Source organism: Nicotiana attenuata, chromosome 5, assembly GCF_001879085.1.
Source record: "Nicotiana attenuata strain UT chromosome 5, NIATTr2, whole genome shotgun sequence".
NCBI classification, from domain to species: domain Eukaryota; kingdom Viridiplantae; phylum Streptophyta; class Magnoliopsida; order Solanales; family Solanaceae; genus Nicotiana; species Nicotiana attenuata.
The window spans coordinates 9,360,925-9,372,329 of record NC_031993.1 but is presented as its reverse complement, the minus strand read 5'-3'; the positions used below and the strand labels follow the sequence as shown (position 1 = coordinate 9,372,329).

The window sequence follows — 11,405 nt, the reverse complement described above, 5'->3', positions numbered from 1 at the left end:
GGATGCTTATCCGGCACGGGCTGCGACTATTCCGTCATGGAGCAACATGGCTAACTTGCCCTTGCCTCGGTATTGGAATGCGCCCTCAGAAAATACCAACCTGAACATTACCCACAAGGTGTTTGCGGAAAAGCCAAATAGGGAAACTAAAACTGTTATAGTTACTGAAAACGATGCTAACAACACCTAAGGAGACCTGCAATTCAGTTCTAGAGGAGGACAAAGAGGAATTTGAACCCCGTTTGCCACAATACTTGGTTGAACCATCTGAATACAACAGCAACAATGAGGTGCGCAAGGTGTTCGATGAGTTGTCCGATTGGTCTAAAGATGCTATTCAGGAGCCGAATGCTATGCAGGAGCCACAGAAGGAGCTTACTTTAATAATAGAGACCCATTTCCCTAATGATTTGATGTATCATGTCGCTCCGATTGATACGGCAAACAATTATGCTAATGTTGTTGAAAATGAAGACAAGGATAATAAAGAAAAAGTTGTTACTGCAATCATAGAGAAGGCGCCACTTTATATTGGTTCTGCATTCTCTATTTCTAGTAACCTCATCATGATTGTTGATCGATATGGACTTGGGCTAGCTCAAAACTTGGAGGCGATGTCTTGTATGCTTCCTGCTTGCACTTGCGACCAACTTCTAAACAGAGGTATATTTAGTCACTTAGGTGACCTTGGTCATGCTGATCTTGTCTTACCATTGCATCGATATCCACCTGATCAATTCGGCTTAGACTTTCCATTTGATCCTGGCTCTAGTTTGCTTACCACGTTCCTTAGAGTTACAAAAAATTATGTATTATGTGGTGCCTCGAGCAACTTTCAGCGTGATAAGTTCGTGACATTCACCGTGTGGAATTCTTGCACTGCACCTTTGAAAATTCGATTCAGAAATACATACAGTGTTCGCCAATATGTTATGTTGGGAGTTGCTTTTGACATGCTTTCTAGACTTGCTGAAGGGAATTGGAATGGAGGGACAATAAGTCTTACTGTCGAGAACAGTGGCTTGGGCATACAATTTTTGAAGTGGTTCGACACTGGGCATGCTTTTATGGTTGATTTTGGTTGTACAACTCTTCCTAATGTTCCTTTAAGCTCTAAATCAGACTCGCATACATCGTTTAACGAAATTGCTAAAAGGAGTAGAGGTTTGGTTGCAATGTCGTACTTTGAGACTGTGAGCGACATGGAACGTCCGTGTCCGTATCCGATTTTCCCATGCTCTTATCCACAGACTATGCAACAAATAGCAACATTTGTCACTGTGATAGAATTTAATATTGAGGGTGATGCTGAGATGAAGGCTTGGGCATTGGAGGTACATTCACTTTTGAAAACCTTAAGCAGGAAAGTGTCTGATTATATATTGCCACTAGCCAGAATAGCGATGTACAAAACTTGTTGGAGTTCTGGTTGCTATAATGTAGACTTGTTGGCTGCATTCAATGGTGCACTTAGAGATGGGATTGTTTTATTATATTGTGGTCCTGATGCTTCCCAAGCAGATTATTTCAATGATGCCATTTCTATAGGGTCATTTCAAGCTTTAAGACTTGGAATTCTTGTGGTTGCTTCAGATGGTAATCAAGGAAGTCAAAGTTTATATGCAAATCTAGCTCTATGGACGTTCATTGTTGTTGCCAGTTTTACTAACACAGATTTTACACATGCAGTAAAGGAAAGGCTTCGTTTATATGATCTGATTGTAATGTGGTTAGAAGGAATTCCCGACTCGAACCTTGAGGGCAAGGTTCTTATTGAGGACGGGGGTATTGTTATGAATCAAATAGCCGTGATACCACATTTGGGCTTTTGGCAAATTACATATGGGACCCTGGCTGAAAATAGAGCATGTGCGCTGCGCGTGACAGAGACCAAGGAAATCAGGAGATAAATATTACGTTCGTTGCATTCTAGAGTTAGGCTGAATTTTGTAGAAACTTCCCCTCTCTGGTCTCTATCTCCCTCAACTATTTCTCTTTGTGGCTTTGTCTTCTCATCCCCTTTCTTTCTGTTACTATCCTTAGTTATTGTTACTTTACAGTGTAATTCCTTTGTTATCATTATCAATATATCAATCTGTTATTTCTGTATTTGGTTGTGGATATTGGATCCATAACATCTTCCTTCTCCCCTCCTCCTTTTTTCTCGTTAGTTGCAAAATGAGTTTATTAGTCTTGTTGTTATTTTGACAAATTGATAATTGATGTTTGTTCTTTATAATATTTGAAAGTTATATTTCAAATATGAGCTTAATTAGAGTATATTTGGGTGTTGAATCGTGCGTTGTATTGTTGAGGTTCGAAGAAGAAGTTTCTATTCCTGAGCAATTTACACTTCAGACTAAAATTACACATAAGATGTTTTAGTCTGAAGAACAGTTGCACTTCAAATACACTTAAAACAGTATGATAATTTTTTACATGCACTTAAACGTTTTCGTTTGAAGTCATAATATGACTGTGATTTTGCAACTTCACATAAAATTTATAACTTCATACGCAAATTATACTGCTTCAATCGAATATGTTCGAAGTTGTGTCCGACGTGAATAAAATTATATTAAAAAATAATTAAACTTAGCTAGCGTTTGGCCATAGATTTCAAATTTATTTTGAAAAATCTGACTTGGGTGAAGTTGGGTTTGAAGATGAAAATGTGTTTGGACATACGCTTTCAAAACATATTTTCCAACTTTATTTTGGAAAAACATGTATATAATTCCCAAGTTTTGGGATTTTGGTCCAAAATCAGCTATGGGATTTGAAATTTGAAATTTGGGATTTGGCCAAAATATAAGCAAAATTTATGGCCAAACATGAGTTTTGAAAATAAATCCCAAATTTATTTTGGGAAAACTTATGGCCAAACGGACCTTAGAGTATAACTTAAATAGTGTCACAAAATTGGATATTTGTGCACTTTCCCCGGTCACTTGCCATTCCAAGGTAAACACAGTAATGCAGAATAGTGAAGTAGGCCCCTCTCATGGTGGAATTATCCGTCTCTGAAAAAGGAAAAGAAAAGAGAAAAACAACTGGAAACGTGGGACCAGACAGCAGACATTTTTAAAACAAAAGGGGTAATTACGTAAATGGGAGTGCAAGCTGTTTCAGATCTTCATTAAACTATTCTTATATATTGTCTTTCTGTCGAATTTATGACAAACAAATCATCGCCGAGTCTCCCCTCTGTCGAATTACTACAGTGGCAATCTTGTAATATACTAGCAAAAACCATGGCATTAAACGAAGCTAATAATACCAACTAAAAGATGTTGATTATCCACCTTTGCCATCTATTAGAAATTCCTAATTTCCTTATTGCCATGTCAAATCTTCTTAATTCCCCTCCAAAACAGCGAAGAAATTGAAAAAGTTCAGTGGTAATCTTGTAATAAACAAGAGAAACCAAGGGTATTAAGGAAAATTCGAGAATAGGAATTTAAAAATGGTGGAGATCTAATTTTGCCATCTAGAAATTCCCTAATTGCCCGAAATCAGCGAAGACCCGGCGGAGAAGAAGAAAAATAGTCAGAAATTAAAGAGTTTAACAGAGAGAGAAAGTGAAAGAGAGAGATCGACACAGTTGTCGAAGACTTTTTAGAGAGAGAAAGACAGTGCTCGTGTGTGTGTGTGTGTGTGAGAGAGAGAGAGAGTGTGTGTGTGGTGGCAGTAATGGCGGAGTCGCAGGAGGAACGGAAGCAGGAGAGCGAGGAGAGCGTGAAGTTGTTCGTAGGTCAAGTACCGAAGCACATGACAGAAGCACAACTCCTCGCAATGTTTGAAGAGTTTGCTATCGTTGACGAAGTCAACATCATCAAAGACAAGACGACGCGTGCTTCTCGAGGTTCTCTCCTCTACCTCTACTTCTCCGCCCAATTTTTGGATCGTAATTGTGCAATTGCAGCAACATTGCTTTTGTTTTTCACTCTTCCTTTTAAGATTCGTACTCTCTAGATTCGTGTTTAACATTTCTCAAAATCCTAACTCGCTGTTTTCAGGTTGTTGTTTCGTGATCTGTCCGTCGAGAGAAGAAGCGGATAAGGCTGTCAATGCATGTCACAATAAGAAGACGCTTCCAGGAGTCAGTTTTCTTCTATATTCTTCTATTTCCTCATTAATTAGTACATACATTGCGTTTTTACTTTATTAATTGAAGAAGATTTTTGCATTACTTGTAATTCATTAGTTTTGTTAATTAATTACCTTACTTAATTAGTTAAAGAAGATTCGTGTTGCTTGTAATGCCATGGAATCTTGGCATTGTTCATTAATTCACTGTAATTTATAATTAATGACCTTCCTTAGTTAATTAAGAAGATTTATGTTACTTGTAAATTGTAATGCTGCGGAATCTCTGCACTGTTCTGTAATTCTATGATCTTGATGATTAATAACCTCATCTTTTCTGAATATATTTTAATTTTATATACTCAGATTTTTAAGCCTGCTGGTTTTGTGCTTAAAAGGGCTGCCCGGTGCACTAAGCTCCCGCTATGCGCGGGGTCCAGGGAAGGGCCGGACCACAAGGGTCTATTGTATGCAGCCTTCCCCTGTATTTCTGCAAGAGGCTGTTTCCACGGCTTGAACCCGTGACCTCTTGGTTTTGTGCTTGTTTAAGTCTTTTATATAAATATAGGGAGACGTAAAATGTAATTATATCTGACCTGTAATCGAGAAATGATCCAAAATAAATAAATATATATATATATATATATATATATATATATATATATCTGTAATTGTTGATTTGATAGTATTGAGGTTGATAATGGCTATGAAATTCAATTGTTGACTCTATATTTCAGAGGAATGTTATGGCATCTTCTATGTGTTTTGACTTTCAACATGTAGAATGTAGGAGAGCAGATTGCTTTTTGAGGCTAAAGGCTTTCCCAGTTGTGAGTGGGCATTATCAAAGACTTGAATTCCGGGTTCAAGCTTCACTTCGTTTCATTTGATATTTCCAAATAGTGGAAACTAGAATGGACGATGAGTGATCAGTCTTAACTGACTAAAGAAACTTACTCAGTATGTTTGTACAAGCAGAAAGGCAAAATCCGTAGAGGGGAAATCTTCATTATAGACTAAGTCATAAGTAGGGTACTCGAGAATCAAGCTGGCGACTACTGAGAGTACAGTGGCAGCTATAAGAACTTTTAGCAAATCATATCAGGAGAGAACTAAGAAGCGTATGGAGAAAGTTGTACGCCAGCTGGGGTGTTGGCGGACAGTGCAGCACCCGTGCATTGTGCAAGTAAAAAAAAGACTAAGGCTGGATATATTGATCCGATATGGGTCTTATGCTTTCACTAGTTCTCTATTCCTTTCTGATTTTCTTCTAGGTGAATAAGAAGACTTTCAAAAAGAGAAACAAATAAATACTGGCAGTCCTGTCTAGAGTAATCTATTTCTTACTAAATGTCATAGTTGGTTGACTGAAATAGCAGTGAACTTATCCCAAAAGAAAAAAAAGAAGAATGAAGTAGCAGAGATCACGGGGATACCACAGAGTTACCCTTAAGAATCCAAGAGGAGTAGCAGATATATTAGAGGCGTTTAGCATCATAGATTGGTCAAGAAACCAGGTTTCTTCTAATATCCTTTGGATCCTTATGGTTTCCTACAGTAACCTGACTATTAAACTGTATGCATGGCTTAACTTCATTTATCTTCTAACTTAGCATTTGATCTCTTGCATATTGTAGTGAAGTGATTAATTTCCATGCTGATATTTGGACTGAGAGTAGTTACCAGTACACTCTAAGCTTATTAAGTTTATCTATGTCTGCAGTTCTTTTATATCAGCATCACATGTTTGCTTGTATTTCTTGTTAATGAGTCGTGTTGTTCTCTGTTTCCAATTCAGGCTTCTAGTCCGTTGCAAGTGAAGTATGCTGATGGCGAGTTGGAAAGACTAGGTATACTATAATTTAAATTCTCTTGTTATCATAGTTGTTCTGACTTCTTTTCATAGTTTCCTGTCCTTTTCTTTTCTTAAGATCTGCTCCTGCTATTGTCATTTTTTTTTGTTTTTGTGATACTAACTAGACTATTTTCTCTCATGTTTTCTTTTTCTTCTATTCTTTAATTCTTTTCCTTAACCTGAAATCCAGAGCACAAGCTTTTTGTTGGTATGCTTCCAAAGAATGTTTCTGATCCTGAAGTATCTGCCTTGTTCTCTCAATATGGAGTCATTAAAGATTTGCAGATTCTCAGAGGTTCTCAGCAAACTAGTAAAGGTATACCTGGTACTATCTCTCTTAAGTTTAATGGTTTTCTGAGGGAGAAAATAGTTCATCTCCAGAAAATATCTTCTTTCTTGAAGGATGTGCTTTTCTGAAGTACGAGAAAAAAGAGCAAGCAGTTGCAGCAATAGAGGCTCTCAATGGAAAGCATAAAATGGAGGTTTGCATCAATCTCCTAGTATTTGGACTGCTTAAATGAAGTTTTTGAAATTGATTTTTAAGTTTGCATAGTGGCCATATGTATAATGTTTGTGCATAAAATGAATAGGAGGTTATAAGTTGCAGTGATTTTAGTGTGGGTGTTCCTTAAGCAGTTGATCTGGTGATAGTCTTTTCTTTGGGGCTGTATAATTTGTTAAGCATTCAGGATGGAGTACCCTTTTTGTGCATTTGTCCTGTTGTCTTTGCAGTAGTTTTGGAAGTATTCCTTGCAGGAATAGCATCTGTCATCAAGAAAGCAGCATATGTTTGGCTTTAGATTGGGGTCATTTGTCAGTCAGCATGTGATCTGTTTATGTGAATGGCTTATTTATTGCCCTGTTGTTGCAGGCCAGCAGAATGGCCTATTTGCTGCCATTTGCTGTTCAGAGGAATTCAAAGACATTATCTGGTGATTTCTTTCTAGGCCATTTCGACATGGCAGTCATGTGTGGGGTTGTTATGCCTTGAGGCTCTTGACTGAATTAATGAGATGCTAACTGTTTATTCTAATAATTCATTTAGTTGAACGAGTTAGCTTTTTTTTTTTTTTTTTTTTTTTTTTTTTTTTTTTTGAAAAGGTAACATATTAGTTACTGCTAAAGAAAACTTAAATATTCATGTTATGATATTGAAACTTGATTCCTTCAGAGAGCTCATTCATTTAGGGAAACAATAATTCGCAGCAGTTTGTTGAGAGGGCTTGTTACTGCTATGCCATTTGATTTGCATATACACTCTTGTCTTTCCCCACTTGTGGGATTCCACTGGGTTGTTGTTGTACTCTTGTCCGTAATCTGTCCCTGGAAGATGAATAGTTGATTAGAAGTTTATTGGAGTTGAGAGATTACCTGGATCGGTCAGCATTTCTGTTACAATTTGCCAATAACTTTACTATGAGAATTTAGTTTGTCTGGAAAAGGGTGCCAAAGCTGTTTAAGTAGATTAACTATCTTTTCATTATGAGGATTTCTACATCTTAACTGAATCCTTTTATCAAGTTTTGATGTGATGTTAAGTTTAACTTATTCATGACTTCCAATTGCTGGAGATGTTGTTATCAAATTAGTCACACTCTTTTTTTCCAGGGTTCCACTGTCCCTTTGGTAGTCAAATGGGCAGATACAGAAAAGGAAAGGCAAGCCAGGAGGGCTCAGAAAGCTCTATCTCAGGCTTCTAATGCTTCCGACTCTAGACAACATCCCTCTTTGTTTGGAGCTTTACCAATGGGTTACATGCCACCATACAATGGCTACGGTTATCAGGTTGGTTGAGTTGTATTCACCAGTAAATTTGGTTATCAAGCTTAATGTCTTGTTATTTTGCTATGAATATGATGTGGATTGGCTTCGTCAGTTCCATCATTTATTACATTTCTTGATGTGAATTGTCATGATCCTTTACCTTAATTCGATTATCTATTACTTTTCTTTGTCATTCTGGTTTTGCTAATCAATTTAAAGGTCAATGCAAGTTAATATGCTCACTTTGCAGACTCCTGGGGCGTATGGGCTCATGCAGTATCGCCTACCATCAGTGCAGAATCAGCCAGCGTTTCAGAATATAGTTCCACCAATAAACCAAGCAAGTGCTCTACGTGGAGGTGCACCTGATCTTTCTCCTGGTATTAGCCCAAGAAATTATGCCATGTCACCTGGAAGTTATGTTGGATCCCCTTACCCAGCTGTTCCAAGGCTTCAGTATCCCATGCCATATGCTGGAGGCGTTATGAATACCAGACCAAGTGGTTCTCCCGGCTCGATGCCCCCTAGTACTGCAAACAGTCATTCTGCAGCATCTTCAAGTGTCAATTCAAGTACAGGGGGTCAAGTTGAAGGTTGTTGAACCTTTACTTTGCGATCCTTTTAGCTCTAGAAATTCTCTAGCTTATCAGGTACAGTCCCTAGCCTAGGGGCTGTTAGGGCATTCTGCTGAATGTGGCTGCTTGGCTATCTTTTGATTAATTATCTTGTGGAACTTGTTCCACATCATTGATAATTAGCAGAGGGCTGGTTGGTGATTTAGTACATATATTGCAAGGAAAGAACCTAATAGTAAATAGTAGTAGAAGAAATCAGTCATGTATATATGACACCAAGTTTTCTTTTTGGGCCTTTCTGTGACTGGTATTGATGATAGTAGAATCTATATCTATTATCTTTGATTTTACTTAATTTATATAGGATCCCATGAATGCATTTGATCTCTGTCCAATGACATCTAATACAGTTTTCTTTCCTTTTTCTGCTCCCTCTCTTCCATTTTAAAGTAACAATCTTTCCGTTTTAGTTAGTTCCAAAAAGAATTGATACATTTCTATGTTTGGAAGCATTTAACTTTAAACTTCCCACTTACCTATAATCACATGCTTTTATAACCACATAAATGTCATCGCATGTTTAATACCACACGTTTCAACGATCTATGTTTCTTTCATAAACTCCGTGCTAGCCAAACACCGCACATAAAATGAATCGGAGGGAGTATTTCCCTCGCCTGATAGTCTTCCAGCATGTTGATATAAGATTTCATTGACAAACTTCAAACATAACCAACCTTATGAGAGGAGCAGCATATGGAGATTCTGGACTATATAGAGAGGAACTCGAATTAAACATTGCACAAGTTTTTAAATTTGTCGTTGTACCACTTTATGTGATTGAGTGGTAGAGATGTCACTTGAATTGCGTATACATTACTTGCCAGTGATAGTTGAATATGTGGAAATGAAACTGCATTTATTAAAATGTAATTTTTTTTGCTTTCAGGTCCACCTGGTGCTAATCTATTTATTTATCATATTCCTCAAGAATTTGGTGATCAAGATCTTGCAAATTCGTTTCAGCCGTTTGGTAGGGTCTTGAGTGCCAAGGTTTTTGTTGACAAAGCTACTGGTGTTAGCAAATGTTTTGGTAGGGACCTTGAGATGCTAGGTTACTTTCAATCAAAATTAGTGTTCTCGCTATTTAGCTTACGACTGAACTTCATTCTGCAGGATTTGTAAGTTATGACTCTCCAGCAGCCGCACAAACTGCAATCAATATGATGAATGGTTGCCAATTAGGTAGTAAGAAGTTGAAGGTTCAGCTTAAAAGGGACAACAAACAGAATAAACATTATTGATATCAAAGGTGAGGTACAGAAAAATCCTTCGCATGAAATCATCACACGCAAGCTACTTGGGAGTTACTGTATTGGCAGCCATTGCCGGGCAGATTTGAACGGTTGAGCAGCAACATGGCAACTCAATGCAAGTTGTAGTTCCCTTATGGGTTAAAGTCCCACACTTGTAATTCTTGATTAATTCTTCTGCCACTGTAATTTGTAATTTGTGTAACATGGAGTAACATTTAGATATTGATTATTTTATTGATTCTTCTCAATCGACATTATTGTGTCATTAAGTGATTGAATGGTTCTTTTTTTTTTCTTTTGCTATTCTTGTTTCTGTGGTCAAAAGTAATTTCTCCGTCTTCCCTTTGTTTTTAATGGAGGAAAAATGGACTGACATGTTCCTGGGACTTGAGCATTCTTACTGTCTCTCAGGTTTGTTCATTTTCTAGTATCCTTTGGAATGATGTTGTGAAGTAAAACAAAGTTGAAGTGTATCTTTCTAATACTACATCTATGGGAGGGTTTTTCTGTTTCCATCCTGAAAGCCAGGTGCTTTGTGATCAAATCATTGCTATGGTTATTTGGTAGCTATATTGCTGTTTAATTGACAAGAGCTTTTCATTCTCATCTTTTTCTCTTGTTTGTTCATTTCAGGAAGTTGGGTGTTACGTTTATGGTGCTTTTCGCCTTGTATGAAGTAAAGTATTTACTTGCCCATCTCGTTGCTCTGATGGACACTTTCTTCCATGGAGACTAATGGGAAAATGTAGCTGGTTTTTGGCTTGACATTGTCTGTATAGAAGGTAAATTCTATTTCTCAGCATGGTTACATGATTATTAAGCTGGGCCTTTTAATCCTGTAGGTGCAACTATGAAGAGCACCGGACATGGTTTAATCCCTTAGAGGGTCCAGAGAAAAAAAGTTTTCTTTAGAAAATATTTCTGAAATATGTAATGTTTTTCTGCTGTTTATGTAATTTAGCAGAACCTGCTATAGCTGATTATTTTAATTGCTGGGTTGGCCTCTTCTGTGGAGACTCCATGAGGTGCAGCTCAGCCCCTGAAATATGATAGCTGCATTGCTGCGTTCTACTAAAATAAAACAAAGGTAACTGCTTCGGGCCAGTGGTCTGCTCTCCTGTTATCAAAGATATACTCTGATCTTGTCCCGAGTCTTGGGCTATTTCTTTGTGTTTGCTGCAAATAACTGCTAAGATGACTTGTCCTTTATCGTTTCTCGCAGGGGGGGTTGGTGGGGAGAGAAATAGATTAGAGACAATTGTCTCAGTTTGATAATTGTTAAAAACAATTGGACATGTCAGTACTGTGCTTTCTTTACTAATGCTGAGTGTTGTGCAATCCAATTTGCAGCCTCAGCCTCTTGGTTTAATTTGCAAACCCATTTTCCTGCTTTTTTATATTGATATGTATTGTATGTTATCATGATCTGTTTGAATTTGGTACATTCTGGGTACTTCTGTGCATTGTTTATATAAAACATTCTTGTTGCTCCAAACAGGTATTTAGAATGGCAGATTTGCAGAGGTAGTATGACGCGCACAACATGAGTTTGAATCCTGTTGCACCAAGTTAATGGAGAACGGTAGAGCTAGCGGACCCTTCATCCATTGAGTTCGAAGATAAACCAAGCGAATTCAAACTCTTGGGAAGCATCAAATACTTATATAGGCCCATGGTAGAGTAAAAACCATCTCTTCCCATCTTTTATCGCACATCCTATCCCCCATACTGCTGCCCCCCCCCCCCAACCACCCACACCCAACACACACACACAAGAAAAAATGAAGTTAATGGATGTGAAATGTC

General features: G+C 37.7%; 1 protein-coding gene across 1 annotated transcript; it reads left to right on the top strand.

The window, feature by feature from the left end:
- Positions 3,298-9,895, top strand: LOC109225270 (RNA-binding protein BRN1). The gene is made up of 9 exons (XM_019389877.1): positions 3,298-3,865; positions 4,020-4,102; positions 5,888-5,939; positions 6,135-6,260; positions 6,347-6,426; positions 7,553-7,729; positions 7,959-8,301; positions 9,233-9,376; positions 9,460-9,895. Exons 1-9 carry the CDS (start codon positions 3,694-3,696, stop codon positions 9,585-9,587), a joined length of 1,305 nt encoding a protein of 434 aa, XP_019245422.1. The 5' UTR covers positions 3,298-3,693; the 3' UTR covers positions 9,588-9,895.

Excerpts from the sequence above, each read along its gene's own strand:
- LOC109225270 (XM_019389877.1), top strand. The coding sequence starts at position 3,694 with ATGGCGGAGTCGCAGGAGGAACGGAAGCAGGAGAGCGAGGAGAGCGTG. Across the intron at positions 5,940-6,134 it reads TGGCGAGTTGGAAAGACTAG|AGCACAAGCTTTTTGTTGGT; the intron begins GTATACTATAAT and ends CCTGAAATCCAG. Across the intron at positions 9,377-9,459 it reads TGGTGTTAGCAAATGTTTTG|GATTTGTAAGTTATGACTCT; the intron begins GTAGGGACCTTG and ends TTCATTCTGCAG.